This window comes from Rhinolophus sinicus, chromosome 5 (genome assembly GCF_057876585.1).
Source record: "Rhinolophus sinicus isolate RSI-liver-muscle chromosome 5, RSI-T2T, whole genome shotgun sequence".
In the NCBI taxonomy this organism is placed as follows: domain Eukaryota; kingdom Metazoa; phylum Chordata; class Mammalia; order Chiroptera; family Rhinolophidae; genus Rhinolophus; species Rhinolophus sinicus.
The window spans coordinates 81,435,865-81,453,101 of record NC_142505.1 but is presented as its reverse complement, the minus strand read 5'-3'; the positions used below and the strand labels follow the sequence as shown (position 1 = coordinate 81,453,101).

General features: G+C 57.9%; 3 protein-coding genes across 5 annotated transcripts in view; all 3 read left to right on the top strand.

Annotated features, from left to right (window-relative positions):
• The first annotated feature begins 1,397 nt into the window (after positions 1 to 1,397).
• On the top strand, positions 1,398 to 6,617 carry PROB1 (proline rich basic protein 1). The gene has a single exon (XM_019740388.3). The coding sequence runs from the start codon at positions 1,490 to 1,492 to the stop codon at positions 4,535 to 4,537; it is 3,048 nt and encodes a 1,015-aa protein (XP_019595947.2). The 5' UTR covers positions 1,398 to 1,489; the 3' UTR covers positions 4,538 to 6,617.
• Positions 6,618 to 6,662: 45 nt separating this feature from the next.
• Positions 6,663 to 8,765, top strand: MZB1 (marginal zone B and B1 cell specific protein). The gene is made up of 4 exons (XM_019740316.3): positions 6,663 to 6,912; positions 7,707 to 7,831; positions 8,203 to 8,313; positions 8,410 to 8,765. Exons 1-4 carry the CDS (start codon positions 6,736 to 6,738, stop codon positions 8,564 to 8,566), a joined length of 570 nt encoding a protein of 189 aa, XP_019595875.2. The 5' UTR covers positions 6,663 to 6,735; the 3' UTR covers positions 8,567 to 8,765.
• Positions 8,766 to 9,988: 1,223 nt separating this feature from the next.
• SLC23A1 (solute carrier family 23 member 1) overlaps positions 9,989 to 17,237 on the top strand; it is a 13,638-nt gene continuing 6,389 nt past the window's right edge. The window contains exons 1-13 of one of the 3 annotated variants that reach the window (XM_019740310.3): positions 11,179 to 11,354; positions 11,999 to 12,133; positions 12,594 to 12,751; positions 13,462 to 13,550; positions 13,709 to 13,776; positions 13,931 to 14,112; positions 14,245 to 14,365; positions 14,647 to 14,803; positions 15,128 to 15,275; positions 15,835 to 15,940; positions 16,172 to 16,301; positions 16,400 to 16,543; positions 17,040 to 17,135. In XM_019740310.3, the coding sequence (XP_019595869.3) occupies positions 11,319 to 11,354; positions 11,999 to 12,133; positions 12,594 to 12,751; positions 13,462 to 13,550; positions 13,709 to 13,776; positions 13,931 to 14,112; positions 14,245 to 14,365; positions 14,647 to 14,803; positions 15,128 to 15,275; positions 15,835 to 15,940; positions 16,172 to 16,301; positions 16,400 to 16,543; positions 17,040 to 17,135 (1,570 nt within the window). In that variant the 5' untranslated portion in view covers positions 11,179 to 11,318. Of the gene's footprint in view, positions 10,185 to 11,178; positions 11,355 to 11,998; positions 12,134 to 12,593; positions 12,752 to 13,461; positions 13,551 to 13,708; positions 13,777 to 13,930; positions 14,113 to 14,244; positions 14,366 to 14,646; positions 14,804 to 15,127; positions 15,276 to 15,834; positions 15,941 to 16,171; positions 16,302 to 16,399; positions 16,544 to 17,039; positions 17,136 to 17,237 lie in introns of those variants that run through there. The other 2 variants (XM_088798639.1, XM_088798640.1) reach the window with 2 other exon arrangements.

Sequence of the window (17,237 nt, the reverse complement as noted above, 5' to 3'; positions counted from 1 at the left end):
TCCCTTCTTACTCAATATTTATTCCCTGCCTATATAAAAAGCTGTGTGTGTGTGTGTGTGTGTGACAGAGAGAGAGAGAGAGGCCCTCATCAAAGACTTCAAAGACAGTGGGTTCTAGGACCACAATAAATTTGGAAAATCAGTTTCCATCACAAAGCAAGAATGTTATATCTGTGAATCACATGTGTACCCTCTTACACTTCCCCCAAACATAAGCTCATCAGTCTTCACCAATGGGAGGAAGGGAAAAGGGACAATGCCATGTCTATTTTTAAGGTGGGAAAACTGTGAGCGGGGCTATGACTTGCTGAAGTGGCACTAATATTAGGGGTAGATGTGATGGACAGGCTTCATCCTCTCAGAAGTCATCACTGATGGGTAGGTGATCATGGGGACACACTCGGCAGGCTGAGTGAGATTTGTCAAGTCCAGCCTTCCCTGGGTCAGTGTGAAGGTGAGTACACAGGAGGGGCCTGTGCTCTTGCTCCAAGGCCAACTGGGGCCTGAGTCATAGCAAGACCTTGAAGTCAGAAGTTTAAGGGCAAATGATACCCATTGTCATTATCCCAGGACAATGACAGGTGGTGAGTGCTTCTACTTCTGCACCAGCACCTGTCCCCAGGGCTAGTACTGAGGTGGTGGTGGGGGCTGGAATGAGTGCCCTGGAAGTGCCTGAGGGGGGCACAGGACAATTCTGCTTCAGAGGGACTTTAAAGAGGGGACCACTGCTACCCCAAAGGTTCCTAAGAGACCCCACATCAGCATTCAGGGCTTGTTCTGGTTGCCAAGGCAGCCTGTAAAAGAGTTGCCTACTGCAGCCCCTTCTAATAGGTTCCCACTACAGGCAATGGGTCCAGCCAGAGACAGCAGCTTCCTGAGGGCCCAGCACAACTCTGGAGTAGGGGGAGCCCTCCAAGCTATGCTGCTTTATCAAAGATGGTGGCATGACGGTTTAGGAAAATGGGTGCACTCTTATGAGCTCCAGCTGGGATGGGATGACAGGGCCAGGGAGGAGGGGTGCCCTGCGGTAGTGGAAAGGAAAGGTGCTTAGGGCTGAGAAGGAAATGAAATTGCTAACGAGACCTGAGCTCCTTGGCCTGAAGGTCTGATTCCCCAGCTCACTCTGATCCACACGCCATAGTGCTTGACCTCAGGTGCCCACGCAGCCTTAGTTTCCTCACCTGTGATGAGAAGAGTTGGGTGGGCCTAGCTCCTGGCTCCAAGTTGGACACCTGTCTTCCCTTCACCTTCCTGTCAGCCAAAGCCTGAGTACCCCAGGCTCTCCAGCCAGCTCCTGAGAAGGGGCTTGGGAGGGTAAGGCCCAGGACCCAGGTCTCTCCTGGTAACGCCGCTGGCTCGGGAGTAGACGCGGCCGCTTTAAGGAGCGGTGATCCCACGGCATCCGCGGGCGGGGCGGGGACAGTGCGGGCGCCCGCGGAACCAGCGGAGGCGAATGCGAGGGAGGTAGTGCGCGGCGTCCGGGCCCACCATGCTGAACGCGCTCGCCCCGCCAGCCCTCCCCGGGCTCTCAGCTCAGCTGCCCGCAGCCCCCGCGCGGCGCCAGGACTCCTCCAGTTCGTCAGGCTCCTACCACACAGCTCCGGGTTCTCCAGAGCCCCCAGACATTGGGCCGGTCGTAGAGGGCCGGGCGAATTGGCCCCGGGTGGCCTCTGCGCTGGGGGCGGGCGCACAGACTTGCCTGTCCGTCAGCGCCCAGAATAGCCGCCAGCAGCTCCGGCCCGGCTCGGGTTTCCAGCGAGGCCCGGGCTCGCGCCCACCCCAGCCCCAGCTGCGCATGCTGCCGTCGGGGGAGATGGAAGTCATCTTCGGCGCCGGGGCCCTGTTCAGCCCCTCGGACTCGGCGAATAGTGAGGTGCAACAGCTCACCGCGAGGACTTTCCGTAGCTTCTCTCCGCCTCGGCCCGCGTCTCCCGTCCCCGCCGCACCACAGCCCCAGGCCACAGACGGTGGCTCCCGCTGGGCCACTTACCTGGAGCTGCGGCCCCGTGGTCCGAGTCCAGCGCAGTTCGAGTGTGTGGAGGTGGCACTGGAGGAGCGTGCCGCGCCCGCCAGGCCTCGGACGGTGCCCAAGCGTCAGATCCAGCTGCGCCCCCGGCACCGGAGTCCCCCACGGGAGGCCGGCGCGCCGCGCCCCCGACTGCTCCTGCGCACCGGCTCCCTGGATGAGTCTCTGGGCCGCCTGCAGGCCGCCGCAGGCCTCGTGCAGACCGTACTGGCCAGAAAACTGAGCCCCGCGGCCCCTGCCCCAAGCAGCGTCACCTCCGAGCTCACGGAGCGGCCAGAGCCTGAGACCAGGAAAACAGCTCTCAGTACCCGAATGATCCAGGAAGATACCCGGTCTCGGCCACCTCGCGTGCATTATAGTTCAGCCCCCGCTAGGGCCCCACGACCGTGGCCCAGCCTCCGCGAACGCGCGATTCGGCGCGACAAGCCCGCGCCCGGGACTGAGCCGCTGGGTCCGGTTAGTTCCAGCATCTTCCTGCAGTCAGGAGAGAAGACCCAGGAGACGCACAATAAGGAACTCAAGACTAGGTTCCCGGGAGAAACTCCGGGTCAAACCGTCCTGAGGCCACAGAGTCCGCCTTTCGAGTCCAGGGACTCCTGGGAAGCTCTGACTAAGGCCGTGAAGCCAAGGAACCCGTCCCCGCCGTGGCAAGCTCCAAATGGGACAGTACGAGGTTTTCACTGCCCGTCCCCCCAGAATCTGTCCCTGTGGAATCGGGCTATTCCAAGGGTGAGTAGCCCGTCCTTCCCCGAGGTATCCTCCGCATGGGAAAATCAGGAGCCCACCGTCGAGGAATCTGTCAGCAGAAAAAGCCCTTCCCCTCCGACCCTTTCCCAGTGGAATCTGGGTATTGCCAAGGCAAGAAGCCCATCCCCCGAAGCTCCTTCCCAGTGGGAGGTTCCGCATCCGGTAGTCGGGGATACAATACAGGGGAGTAGGAGCCCATCCCCTCTGGCCTTGTCCTCTTGGGAGGCTCCAAATCGTCCTATTGAGACGTGGAGCCCATCACCCCAAGAGACGTGGGATCCCACAGTACCGGGCTCATCGATAGTCTCTACGCGGGAAGCTTTGAATGGTCTAGGCCAGGAGAAGCTCGTGCCGCCCACGCCACCTGCACCCCGGAATCCAGAGCTAACCGAGGCGCAGGGTCGGTCTACGAGAGAGATGCCGGATCTTACCTTCCGAGGCAGTCAGCCTTCGCCAGATGTGGTTGCAGCCGAGCTGCCCCTCAGTCGCCTCGTGGGCCCGGTGGACGCCAGTGCGCTCCCGGAAGCTTTGGGCCCTGGAGAAGCGGCCTCAGGACGCCTGCGCGTGGCTATTCCGCGGCCCCGCGACGTGCGCAAGATGGTGAAGACCACCTACGCGCCGAGCTTCCCTGCGGGAACCCCAGGCTCAGGGCCTGCGCCTCTTGAGGACCCCCGCCGGGAGGAGGGCGGCGCATCTGAGACGCTAGAGCTCCAGGCGCTGGGGACCCCCGCCCCGGCTCACTACACTTCCGTTTATCTCAAGGACTTTCTGCCCGTCGTGTCGCACCCCTACGAGCCCCCAGAGCCGTCCCCCAAAACAGTTCCCCGGGACGCTTCGCAGCCCAACGGGGTCCTTCGGCGGAGGGCCGAGAACAGCACGGCGAAACCCTTCGCGCGCACTGAGATCCGCCTGCCTGGTGCCCTGGCCTTGGGCCGCCAGCCGGAGGGAATCCGACGAGTCCTGGTGCGCGGTCCTGGAGGAGAGAACAGGGTTGCGGAGGCCCAGCGCCTTGTCGCCGACGGCGAGGGTCGGACCAGCCCTCTAGGTGGCGCTCGCACCTTACCCCAGCTGTCGCCCATAGTGCCAGCTGGGGCCCAACCACCCGGATCATCCAGCCCCAGCTCCCCTCAGGAGCACCCTAGCATGAGTCCTGGGGTAGCACCCAAGTTGGAGACGCCCCCATTGGCCCCCGAGCCTGCCACTGCAGTCCAGTCTCCTCTCCCGCGGGAGTCCCAGGCGTTGGCGAGCAGAACCGCCCCGCCCCAGCCCCGCGCTGCTTCAGCGCCTCCTATGGACCGGTCCCCGGAAGGCCCCTCCCAGGGGGTGCGCAGGCCGCCCGGGGCCGCGCACCCGGGGAAGGTCCTGGTGGACCCCGAGAGCGGCCGCTACTACTTTGTGGAAGCGCCGCGGCAGCCTCGGCTAAGGCTGCTCTTCGACCCCGAGAGCGGGCAGTACGTGGAGGTGTTGCTGCCGCCCTCACCCCTGGGGCCACCCCGACGTGTCTACACCTCACTGGCCTTGGGCCCCAGCCTCTTCCCGCCCTCCTATGGGCCTATGCCTGGCCTCTCACTGCCTCCATCCCCGGGCCCGCCGGCCTTCAGCGGCACCCAGCTACCCTGGGCCTCTGAGGCAGGGCCCCTGGACGGGATGTATTACTTGCCTGTGAGTGGGACCCCCAGTCCCGCACCTCCTCTGCTCCTCTGTGCTCCACCCACAAGCTCGGGTCCTACCCAGCCCTGCAAGGGCTCCTTGTTCCCTGTGTGAGGCCTCAGGGCCTGATCCCCATAGTGTTGGGGCCTGTTAATGGCCTTGAAGGTTCTGGCATCCAGTCCCCTGCCCTTCTTTCTTTCTGTCACCTTTTACTTTTACCCATCTTATCCAGTCTTCAGAACAGAAGTTACCTTAAGAGAATGTATCAGAGAACCCCAGGGCTGATGGAGCTGGAGCTCAGGAAGTGGCTGCGTACTTCCTTCCCCAAGAAAATTGTATATCCCTTTCCCAAGCATTCCCAGGGTGAAGTGTGGTGTGTTTGTCTGTGTGTGTATGTGTATGTGTGTGTGTGTGTATGTAAAAGTGAGATGTCTCAGGACCTTCGTCAAGAGCTGACCTGAGGGGGTGTTGGAGCAGTAGAAATTGGGAGCAGCAGGGGACAGGTCTCCCCTCAGGTAGTGAGTTGTCTGTCCCTCCCTGAAGGTGGGCCCAGCTGAGGTAGAGCAGGTTAGTGAGCGCCAAGCACCAGCAGGATGGCAGGAGAAGGACTCTGGCTATCAAATCTGTTATTCTTTAGAAGAGGATCTAAGCCTTGACCTGGGAGGCTGTGGGGGGAAGTGGCTAGTGCAGCCAGGCCTGGCTGAGTCTGAGAAGGATCTGTAGGGACAGCAGGTGGAGATGAAGCAGGGAAGTAATATGGGAGGGGCTGTGGAGAGTCAGCTTGGGGTTTGTGGTGGGAGTGCTGGGAGGAGGTGGCTATAGTCCTCAGCCAGGAGCCTCACCCATTCTTCTCCCCTTAACCTCAGCCTCTGACTTGGCTTCTGGAAGTCCTCAGAGCTGAGCTGGCTCATCCTGGGACCAGGAGTGGGGGCTTCAGCCATTCCCACCCATTGTGGGGGGCAGATGAAGTGAGACATCAGGAAGGACTTATGAGCAGGGGGAATTGAGCTGTTGTCCCAGAGGAGCCTCTTGACCCCTCTGGGTGGGCTAGAGGGTGGGTCTGGGCTGGCAATAGAAAGGATGCCCCTGTGTGGGGCAAGCCAGAGAGACTTGGAGCCCTCAGCTGACTCCACTCCCCTAGTAACAGATGTGGCAACCATGCCAAGAGGTGCTGGTTCTGCAGGTTGGTCACAGCATAGAAAAGGACAAGACCCAGAGCCTGTGTTCCAGTTGCCCTGAGATTCCAGGAGCTTCTGAGGGCCGAGGGAGATGCATGGGGTGGGAGGTATTCTGCCTGTGAGTCTGTAGTTCTGAGCTTGAAGTGTCTAGGCCTTACTGGACAGATATGTGATATGAATGAGTTTGGGGAAGAAGAAGCAGTGTTAGGGATGGAGATTGATGACTTCTTTAAGTTCCAGACCCCTGGGAGGCTCTGGGGGGCCCAGGTCCCTTGGAGTTCCTGTCCCACTGTCTTCAACCGGAAGCTGACTGGGAGAACAATGAGTTAGAAAAACCTGGACATCTCGTGTGATCTGATAACATTGAGGGCCCTAGGCCACTCCTGGGCCCCTCACCTCATCCTGGTATGCAATAAATCACTGACCTAATGAGCTATGATGGATGGAACAACTGGTGTAAGGCGTCTGATTTACTGCCATTGCCCCTTAACCCACAATCAATACCCTTCCATGCCTGGGTACAACCTGGGGGAGAAGGGGACCCTAGGGCTCAGGGGAAGAGATTATGTGTGTCTGTTATACACCGGGTTGTCCCTGCCTCAGTGAATTTGCTTCTCAGGGAGGGAGCCCTAGGCTAGTAACCATGCCCATGGCCTCATTCCTCCTGGTGGCCACTGGCCAGTGGGCTTTGGGGTCAATCAGGCCTGGGTTCCAATTTCAGCAAGGCCCCTCAAGCTGTGTGGCCTTGGATTTGTCACTTCTCTTCAAGACTTTGTGTCCTCAGGGGTAGAATAAATATGACAGTTACCAACCACCTCCTCCCCTAAGGTGCCTGCCACGTGTCCTGATCCCAGGATATGGGAGGTATCAGACCATATGTGTCCTTGCCAGGCTCAGGCCCTCTCCTTGCCTCATTGTTCCCTATCTGTGAAATGGAGCTGAGTTGGCTGGCGCCACAGTCCCACTAGAGGGGGTGCACACGTGGCATTTCCTGGGGAAAGGGAGAAAATGAGAGGGGTGAAGTGTCGGTTCCCCATTGGTCTGGGTCAGGTGTTCCGGGACAGCCCCCGCTTCACTCATGCGTACACCTGCATCCCAGCCACAGCCCATGCTCACTGAGCTGCTCCACGGACCATGAGGCTGTCACTGCCGCTGCTACTGCTGTTGCTGGGAGCCTGGGCTATCCCAGGAGGCCTGGGGGACAGTGCCCCACTCACAGCCACTGCCCCAGAGCTGGACGATGAGGAGAAGTATTCGGCTCATATGCCAGCTCATCTGCGTTGTGATGCCTGCAAAGCGGTCTCCTACCAGGTGAGTTCCTCCCCCAGCAGTTCCCCTGTCCAGGTGCCTCCTCAAGCCAGACCCCTCCATCTACCTCAGATTGTACCACTGGCCTTTGAGCGCCAAACCCCCACCCCCAGTCATCCAGCTAGACTCAGACTTCCATGATATTGCCATCTTCACCTCACCAGAACCTCCATGCCTCAGTTGACCCATCTGTCTGCCCAAAGAGACAGAACTATCTGGGACAACCCACAGTATCTTGAGACCCCAGGGAGTCACCAGACTCCTTTTCCAGGCCCATCCTCAGGTCTGGACTCCTTCCTGAAACCTGACTGAGGAGCACTGGTGTATGTGTGCATGTGTGCCAAGTGCATGTATGTGAGTATGTGTGTGTCTGAGTTCACACACAAACCTATCAAGCGTGCCTGAGTATATCGGTGGGAGGGAAGGGGCTTATGAGTACACGTGTCATTGAAGATGGGTATATATATATATTTTTCTTTCCTTGTTCTTGTGGTTTAAAATAGCATGCACTGATGGGCACTTATAAACTGGGGGAGAGGCCCCAGTGCCCAGGCCTAACCTTCCACCTTAGCATTTCCCATCCACCTACCCCACCCCAGGAAAGTGAATCCTGCCTCAGCTGGCTCAGTCCCAGCTTTGGAACCTGGGAGAGGGTCATGAAGGCTGCCTCACAGGTGTTTCCTGCTCAAAAGGCTCCCTTGTCATCTCATTCTCCCCCAGAGACCCAGGCTCCTATCCTCCCCTCCCCCACACCGAGCAGTCCCAAAGCCCTGGCTCTTAGCCCCTCTTTGTTCCAGATGTGGCAACATCTGGCAAAGGCAGAGGCCAAGCTTCATACCCCAGATTCTGGGGGGCGTCGGGAGCTGAGTGAGTCAGAATACACAGACGTCCTGGACCGGAGCTGCTCCCAGACCTGGCAGGAGTGAGTTGAAAATCTGGTCCCTACCTCCTTCCTCCAGGGGCAGGGCTGTCGGGTAGAGGTTCCCACTCTCGCATTCACACTCCACACACACTCCACTAGGGCTCTGGTGCAAGGTAGGGGATTGGCTGGGACCAACTCTGAGCTCTGGAGCTGGGAGCAAGTAGAAGGGTAGGTGGCCAGGGGACAAGGTCGTTGTGTGATTGTGGGCCAGGAGCTTTCCCTCTCTGGTCCTCAGTTTTCCATAAGGGAAGATCAGAATCTGGGCACTACATTCAGCAAATGCCCAGCGTGCACAGCTTCATATGGAAATGAGTCCCCTGCTGGCAGAGCTCTCACTAATACTGTGTTGCTCTCCTCCCCACTGCCTCCAGCTATGGAGTCCGAGAAGTGAACCAGGTAAAATGTCTCACGGGCCCAGGACTTAGCAATGGGCAGGAGCCAAGCATCAGTGTGATGATCACAGGGGGCCCCTGGCCCACCAGGTATGACAGGAGGGTGGGAGTGGGATGGAGCCCTTGGAGCCTTAGTGCGCCCCCTGTAGGCTGGCCAGATCTGAGGCTCCTGCTGGGCTCCTCTAGGCTCTCCGTGACGTGTTTGCACTACCTGGGGGAGTTTGGAGAAGACCAGATCTATGAAGCCTACCAACAAGGCCAAGGGGCTCTGAAGGCATTGCTGTGTGAAGGCTTCCAGGGGCCCTGCTCAGAAGAGGCACCAGTCACAAGGGCAGAACTCTAGTCTAACTCCTCCTTCCCCTTTGTGGTCGCCCCTGAAGAGGGGAGAAGGATGGACTTCTGGATTCGCCCCATTCCTTTCTGCAGGCTGCCCCAGGGCAGAGAGGCCTTGCTCTTCTGTGTTGTCACTCTCCCTCCCTTCTCCAGCTCTAGGAGTGGGGAGGCTTTCCCCACAGGACTCAAATAAAACCCAATGACCTCCATTCCTTCTCTGCAAAAAGTGCTTGGTGGTTGAAAGGACAGACATTGGTGTTTCTGCTAATGTCCCTCCTAGAGAGCCAAATACACACCCTCACAATTTTCCAGAGGTAAATGAGATCTGTCATGGTTGGAAATGTCAACGAGCAGTCAAAGACATATGGATCCAGTTATGAGAACGGTGAAACCATGGATCTGTCAGGAGAGAGAAAGAAAAACCATGGAAACCTCCATAAGCAGGCCACCTTGTGGACATACCTACTGGACCACATGGCGCATTGGTGCATCTCCCAAAACACTAGTCTCACTAAGTCTACGCCCAGAGGCTGCTCATTTTCTAGATTCTGCATCTGACCCCAACTGGCATAGTTGGGCTCTACATGCCCATCTGGGACAGGATGGGGCAGGGTTCTTGGAAAAGGCTCGATTCAGCCTCTTGGCTCTAAGTTCTACTCCCTCCAGAAATTCTTTTGTCCTGGGGCTCTTCCTTTAGCAAGAGAGAAAAGGGCCCTCTATCTGGGGCCCACTTGGGTCTGGGAACCTGGAGTCAGGTGGTATTACAACTTGCAGTTTCCTTTATGAGTATCTCTCTGATCCCCGGAAGCCCTGGGAGGTGGACAGAACAGATACTCTAATCCCCAGATGACACACACAGAAACCAAGGCTTAGACAACAAAGGAGTCTCAGCACAAATCTCAAGCTGAATAGTGGTAGGGCTGGGAGGGGATTCAGATGTTGAGGTGAGGGAAGGTCATTGCTGGAGGAATGAGGGTATCCCAGACATGCCCTGACCACTCTAGCTTCCCTGAGCTGAACTTCAGCCCAGCCTCCTACATTCCATCACCTGTTCTGGATCTGCACGATGCCCCTCCTCCCTTGCCCCGGCCCCAGGAGAGAACCCATAGGTTCACTCCTGGAGGGGAGCCAGTGCTTAAGGAATGGCTGAGCCAGGGGCGGTTTGGCAGTTTCAGGCGCAGAGCTGGGAGAACATGATGTGGCCCTGTGTTTATGTAGAGTGATTTAGAGAGACTCTGTATCTGAGTCTGCGTGTTGTGGGTCCTTTGTGTGACTATACCTGAGACTATGTGCAACCTTGTCTCTGTGTATAGTGTGTGGTTTGTGTTGAATTGAATGTCCAGGGGAGTGGAAGGGGTGGGGCTCTGCCTGAGGAGTGCTGGGGAGGAGAGGGTGGAGAGGAAAGTGCTGAGAAGCAGCTCTGCAGTCTCGAACTGGTCAGACAACTTTGGGGACCTGGAAGCAGAAGCCAAGAAGGGAGAGGAAAGGACAGGCAGACAGAGGAACAGGCTGGAAGCTGGACAGGCTGATGGATTCAGGGCTGTGGCATGAAGCTCCTGCCCAGCTGGACAGTGGTGCTGCCTGTGGGCCCTCTGAGCAGGGCCTGGCCCTGGGCAGAGCAACCCAGAGTAGGTGGGCCCTAGGGGGGCTGGGGCTGGGGCAGCACTGAGGGGAGCAGAACCGGAGACGGCAGGTCCAGCCCCCACCAGCTGAAGAGCCTCAGCTCCTGGGCACCTCCCAGGCCCTCTCAGCCAGCTCCAGGTCCCATGGCTAGGCTGGGCTGGACCTGCCAGGAGGGAAAGAGGCTGGGCTTCTGGGGCTGTGTGATATGCTCAGTGCTTAGAAAGACTCCACATTCGGTTTAATGCTCTGCTGTTGCTGTCTTAAAATTCATCATCCTTTTGGAACAGGAGCCCTGCATTCTTATTTTGCACTGGGTCCCACAGATTACGTAGCCTGTCCTGGCTAGGAGGGGAAGGCAATCCTCGTCCTGACATGAGGGACATGCAAGCTGCGAGCTGCGAGCCAGCCTTCGCAGCTTCTTCTCCAGCAGCTCATCTGTTGTGTGCCTCAGGGACCCTGAGGGGTGAGCCGCGGTGGTGGGGACGGCAGTGCCTCATCATGTTTAATATATGATTTACAGCATGAATGTGGGAATTCAGGCCAACCTGAATTTTAGGAACGGTTTTCTACAATCTCGCTGCCTGTGTGGACTTGGTCACATCACGTCTAATCTGTTTCCTCAGCTGTAAAAGAGGTTGACAGCGCCCAGCACCTGGGGTTAAACATGACAATGCATATGTTGCCTGGCATGCAGTCATCTCTCCATAATGATGGTAGTTATGAAGATGACAATGATTAACTTGTTATTAATCAGTGTGGAAAAGCCTCATTCAAAGGGTGACATAGTAAGTGCCCGTTTCTACTCCTCACCCAGGGCTTGGTAAACTTCCAAGACTGTTTACACTTCACCTCCTACCATGGCCCTTTCTTGGAAGACAAGAAGAGGTCCCAGGCCCAGGCTGAGGTGTGTGCAGGAGGTGTACCTGGCAGAGGCTTCGGCGGCCTTCTACACTCCACTACGGACAGAGTTAATACATTACCTCCACCCAGGATCCTGTTTTCGCAATCGCGATTGGAGCTGGGGATCTGGTTACAGATTTACTTCGAACAGTATCTGATATGTGGAGTAAAGTCCTCCTTTGCCTTGGTATAGCCATCCCCTCTTCTCCTCAGGAACTGCTGACACCTATGCCCCAACGATGAGGGCCCAGGAGGAACCCGAGGGCCAGACACAGGTGCTGGGGATGGGTGGGAGCTGGGTGGCGGCAGGCGGGTGGGGGCTGGAGGGACTGCATAGGCCTTCTCCCTGGGAGGGCAGAGACAAAGCTTCTGATGAACTTGATCAAGACTGACCGTCTCAGGCTGAACGCGGCAATTGGGGGATAGGATAGGGGTAGCAGTGGGGGTGAAGAAGACTTCAGCTTGAGGACCGGCTGACTCCAGCTCGGGGGCCAGTAGGGGCCCAGACTACCCCCTCCCCGCTGTAACACCCCAAGGACTTCCAGAGGGCAGAGGTGGGACCAGAGTGGGCCCAAGAGGGTGTGTCCAGTCTCCAGCCCTCTTGGTCTCCTCTCCTGGTGTCCCCCTAGGCCTCTTGACTTAGGGGCCCATTCCTTTGGCTAGAATGCCCAGGTCCTGAGGACTCCCGAGGCCAGCGCAGTGAACTCACCCCTGTACAGAGCAGTGTGAAGTGGGAGCCAGGTATAGCCTGGCCAAGGGACAGCTGGGTAGATGAACTGTGAGGAAGGTGAGGACCCCAGAATCAGACCCCATTCTGAGGAGCTGACAGGCCACTCAGGCACCTGATTGATTCTGGGGCAGAATCGACTTTACCACTATCTACACTTCTTCCTGAGTTACTGTTCTCTGCTGCCCCCAGCATGTGGCCCTGGGCTTAGCAGGGACCTCCACAAGGGACCCGCGGGTGGCCCTGCCCACAGAGCCAAAGTCTGACATGTTGTACAAGATCGAAGATGTGCCGCCCTGGTACCTGTGCATCCTGCTGGGCTTCCAGGTGGGCTTCCCCCAGGGACTCCCCACCACCCCTCTGTAGGCTCCCTGGGATCCCAGCCCCCTCCCTGGCCACCAAGGTTATCTTGGGTAACAGGAAGAGAAACCTAAGGTCAAGCTACAGTGACTGTCACCAAACAGGGGTGAGGAAGAGGCTCTATGGGACCTGAGAGAGAATTAACCGCCCTGGGAGCAAGTATCACCTGCTCGGCAGTGTGACAGTGACAGGGAAGAGGGCCCATTCCACAGATGATTCAGGAATTATTTGGTGGCAGATTAGTAATCCCCAGAGAGGTGAGCAGTAGACTTCTGGAATCCCCTATGGGAGAGTCAGTCCTGGGTGGGTACATTGCTAAGGGTGGCATGGATACAGGCCCACTGAGGCAGGTATGAGGACTGTTTGGGGCCCTGTTTCCCTCTGAGCTCCGTGGGCCATGCCTCATGCACTCCCCCCCACCTCCTAGCATTACCTGACATGCTTCAGTGGCACCATCGCTGTGCCCTTCCTCCTGGCTGAGGCGCTGTGTGTGGGCCGTGACCAACACATGGTCAGCCAGCTCATTGGAACCATCTTCACCTGCGTAGGCATCACCACCCTCATCCAGACCACACTGGGCATCCGGTGAGCTGCCCTGCCTCCCTTCTCCCTCCCCCTCTCCCCACAGCAGTCCACACAACAGAACAGGTGGTCTCTCTCAGAGGACTCATGGGACAAAAAGAGCTGCTATCCTCCCCCACCTGTTGCTTCTTTTCCCAAGCCAGCCTTAGAGCCAGGCAGCTGGGATCCTACCCTGGGCCCCTGGTGCTCCTCAAAGACGAGCAGTCTGTGGGTTTAAGGGATCGTGCCCCTCATTAAGCCCTACTTGGGGTAATCAGGACCACCTGCTTCCCTGCTTCCAGGGCCTGTGTGGGCCTCTTCAATGGTCCATCCTCCTGGGGACCCCCTGCCCTGTGTACACAGCCCTAGGCCAGGGTGGCCAAAGCATGGTTATTTATGTGGTGAGAGGAGGAAGGAAGGTTGTGAGTGGAGCTTGGATGCAAGAATGGAGCTGTCTACTTCTGTGTATGTAGCCCCTCACAGTGCAGGAGCTGGTGTTGAGAAGGAAAGGGGCAGGTTGTGGGGCTAGGCTCTCCATTTGTTTTCTTCCTTGGTCCCCCAAAATGTTAGACTCCTGCCTGTGGCCTCAATGCCTTCCCTCTGCTGTGCCTCTGCCCTTTCTCCTCTGTGTGTCTGTACCTGTGAGAGGTTCTCTGTCTCTCCCTATGCCCCTCCCCCCTTCCCCTCTCTTTGCCCCTGCCCCCCACCTTGCTGCTCTGTGCTTCTCCTTCCAGGCTGCCGCTGTTCCAGGCTAGTGCCTTTGCATTTCTGGTCCCAGCCAAAGCCATCCTGGCCCTGGAGAGATGGAAATGCCCCCCAGAAGGTGGGCACACTTCTGGGGTCTGTGGTGGAGAGGAGGGCCCAGGAGCCTGGAGGTCTGGGCGACTGTTCCAGACACCAGGGTGCATTCATGGCAGCATCTTCTCTCCCTCTGTCTCTGTTCCCTGTTCATATGTGTGTGTGTCCCTATCTCTGCCCCAGAGGAGATCTACGGAAACTGGAGTCTGCCCCTGAACACCTCTCATATCTGGCACCCACGGATACGAGAGGTGGGTTTGCACATGGGTTAGAAGAGATCTGTACCTGAGGAGGGAGCTAGATGGGAGTGAGAGCCACTGCTGAATTGGGGTATGCGAGGGGGTGGTCCAAGAGCGTTTTTTTATGTAGAGATCATAGCTTCTACATTGATCTTGGCTCTTCCAGGTCCAGGGTGCAATCATGGTGTCCAGCACAGTGGAAGTGGTGATCGGGCTGATGGGGCTGCCTGGAGCCCTGCTCAGCTACATTGGGCCTCTCACAGTCACCCCCACTGTCTCCCTTATTGGTCTCTCTGTCTTCCAAGCTGCTGGTGACAGAGCTGGTTCCCACTGGGGCATCTCAGCTTGGTGAGTGGGCACCAGGACTGATCTTTGCCCAGCCCCAGCCCCCTCACCTCCTCCATGCCCTTCCCCCTTAGTCCTGGCTCCTGCTCCCAGCCCAGCCTACCAGCCATCTCTCGCATGTGCCTCTGCCCCCAGCTCCATTCTCCTGATAGTCCTCTTCTCCCAGTACCTGCGCAACCTCACCTTCCTGCTGCCTGTCTACCGCTGGGGCAAGGGCCTCACTCTCTTCCGCATCCAGATATTCAAGATGTTTCCGGTGAGTTGCTGACAGGCAGCTGGGGCTGGGGCTGGGGCTGGGGCAGGGGCTGGACCTGTGTCCGGGGGTCAAGGTGGGGGCGAGGGCTGGAACAACAGGGGCGCTACTGGTAGAGCCAGAGTAGAGATGAGGTCCCAGCCAGGGGCTGGACCAGGTGTTGGGGCTGGGATCTAGGCCTGGGGCAAAGGCTGGAGCTGGGGCTGGAGCTAAGGGAGGGGCTGGTTAGCCGGGAACAAGACCTCCAGCGCCCTTGGTGTGCCCCTTGCCCCTCCGCACTTCAGATTGTGCTGGCCATCATGACTGTGTGGCTGCTCTGCTATGTCCTGACCCTGACGGACGTGCTGCCCACAGACCCTACAGCCTATGGCTTCCAGGCACGAACAGATGCCCGAGGGGACATCATGGCTATTGCACCCTGGATCCGAATCCCCTACCCATGTGAGTGAGCTCACCTGGGCCCCTCTGCCTCTAACTGAGACCATCTGTGAGGCCCCTGCTGATCCCAATCCAGATGATGACAAAACCAGCATTAGCTGCCCTTGTATCGTGTGCTGGGCTGAGTGCTGTAAACGCAGACAAAGCCTCACTCCAGCGTCTTGACTCTGAGCGATGCCAAATAGGCTCCCACAACTGTACAGCTGCTCCCACCCTCGCTTGAGATCCCCTTATCCACACCCACCCACCCCAAAACTGCCTAGTCCACTCCCCAGCTCACCCAGGGGCCCGGCATCCATCCTCCTGTCTCCCCCCACCCCCACCCAGGTCAGTGGGGCCTGCCCACAGTGACTGCCGCTGCTGTCCTGGGAATGTTCAGTGCCACTCTGGCAGGCATCATTGAGTCCATTGGAGATTACTATGCTTGTGCCCGCCTGGCTGGTGCGCCACCCCCTCCAATACATGCTATCAACAGGTATGCCCATCTGCTCTCCCCAGTATGTGATCCTCTCTGGGGCCACTCAGGAAGCAAATGTGGGGACAAGGTTGAGTCCCAAAGTCTGGACTAAGGCAAGTCACTATGCTCTCCAGACCTCGTTCTCCTTACTTACGAAATGGGGATATTCTCATCACTCAGTCTGTGTTGGGACCAGCTGAGGAGATTATGAAGTCTGAGAGAAACTACAGCGGTCATTGACAACCTTCCACGTGCCTAGTCGTCAGTGTGCATTCTCTTACGCAATCCACTATTGACTCTGTGAGACAGGTACCCTTATTCCCATTTTACAGATGATGAAATTGAAGCCCAGAATTGCCTAAAGGAGTAAGTGGCACTGGGACTAGTGCTCAGACCTGGGCTCCTGGTTCCCAGACCTACCTCTGGCCTGGAGTGGGCAGTACTGCAGACAGATAGTTGCCGCTTTCGTAGCCCCCAGAAGGCAAGCAGCCAGGCCAGGGTGATGAGAGGACACAAGCCAGGGCTGAGGTTGGACCAACGCCCCCAACCCCACCCCTCACGCTCCCTTTCTTTACAGGGGCATCTTCACCGAAGGCATCTGCTGCATTATCGCAGGGCTGTTGGGCACGGGCAACGGGTCTACCTCGTCCAGCCCCAACATTGGCGTCCTGGGAATAACCAAGGTGCCGCGGCCGAGCCCGAGCAGCACAGAACCCCACCCCCACTCCTGTGCTGCACGCCCCGCCTCAAGCCAGTTCCCAGTTTGGCCCAGTTTCACCCTCTTTGAGAGTCCCTGCCTTGCATCAAGCCCTGGCTCATTTGTCTCGCTCCTGTCCCAAGCCCCACCCGCCCCTGGAACTCACCCTTCTCGGCCCCGCCCCTGGCTCTAGCCCCGCCCCCTGGCTCTATGGCAGGTCGGCAGCCGGCGTGTGGTGCAGTACGGTGCTGGCATCATGCTGGTCCTGGGTACTATTGGCAAATTCACGGCCCTCTTCGCTTCGCTCCCTGACCCCATCTTGGGGGGCATGTTCTGCACCCTATTCGGTGAGTGCCGCGCGCGAGCGCCGGGTCTCAGCGCTGTCGCAGAGTAGTGGAGCCCGCCCGGCCCGCGCAGCGCCTCCAGCGGTCTCCTGCGCCCTCAGGCATGATTACCGCCGTGGGGCTGTCCAATCTGCAGTTCGTGGACATGAACTCCTCCCGCAACCTCTTCGTGCTCGGATTTTCCATGTTCTTCGGGCTCACGCTGCCAAATTACCTGGAGTCCAACCCCGGCGCCATCAACACAGGTGCCCCCACCTGTCTGACTGTCACGAGGGGGTGGGGGAGGTATGGTGGGCCCGACTCTGAGCACAGCCCCCTCCCTCAAAGGCTCCATACAGCGAGAGCCACAATTCCTGCCCAGCTCTGGATGTTAATCAGCGGCTGAGAGGCTAATTAATTAGCAGGTGTCCTTTCTGTGGACTGGTATGGAGCTTTACATGTGCTTATTTAATTTTCACAACAGCTTCCCGAGACAGATACCATTATCACCTCCATGTCATAGATGAGGAAAGTGAGGCTTAAATGATTTTTCCCAAGACAAGGAGCAACTGGCAAAACTGGATTTGAATCCAAGGGTAGGAGAGACAGAGGTGCAGACAGGCTTGAAAGTCGAGGTCTGTACCATGCCAGCTCCATACCTGCTCAAGGAAGTCAGCAAGCTCCACAAGTTGGGAGAATGTCCCTGCGCTCTGCTCTCCAAATGGGGCCATGACACCCATTGGCCCTTGGCCTATTCCACAGGCATCCCTGAAGTGGACCAGATTCTGACTGTGCTGCTGACCACGGAAATGTTCGTGGGTGGGTGCCTCGCTTTCATATTGGACAACACAGTGCCAGGTATGGATCAGACCTGTGAGGGAAACCCGTAACTAGGCTGGGCTCATCTGCACTCCAACACCTGGCCCCTGAACCAGAGCTGTGGCGAGGTCTGATGTGATG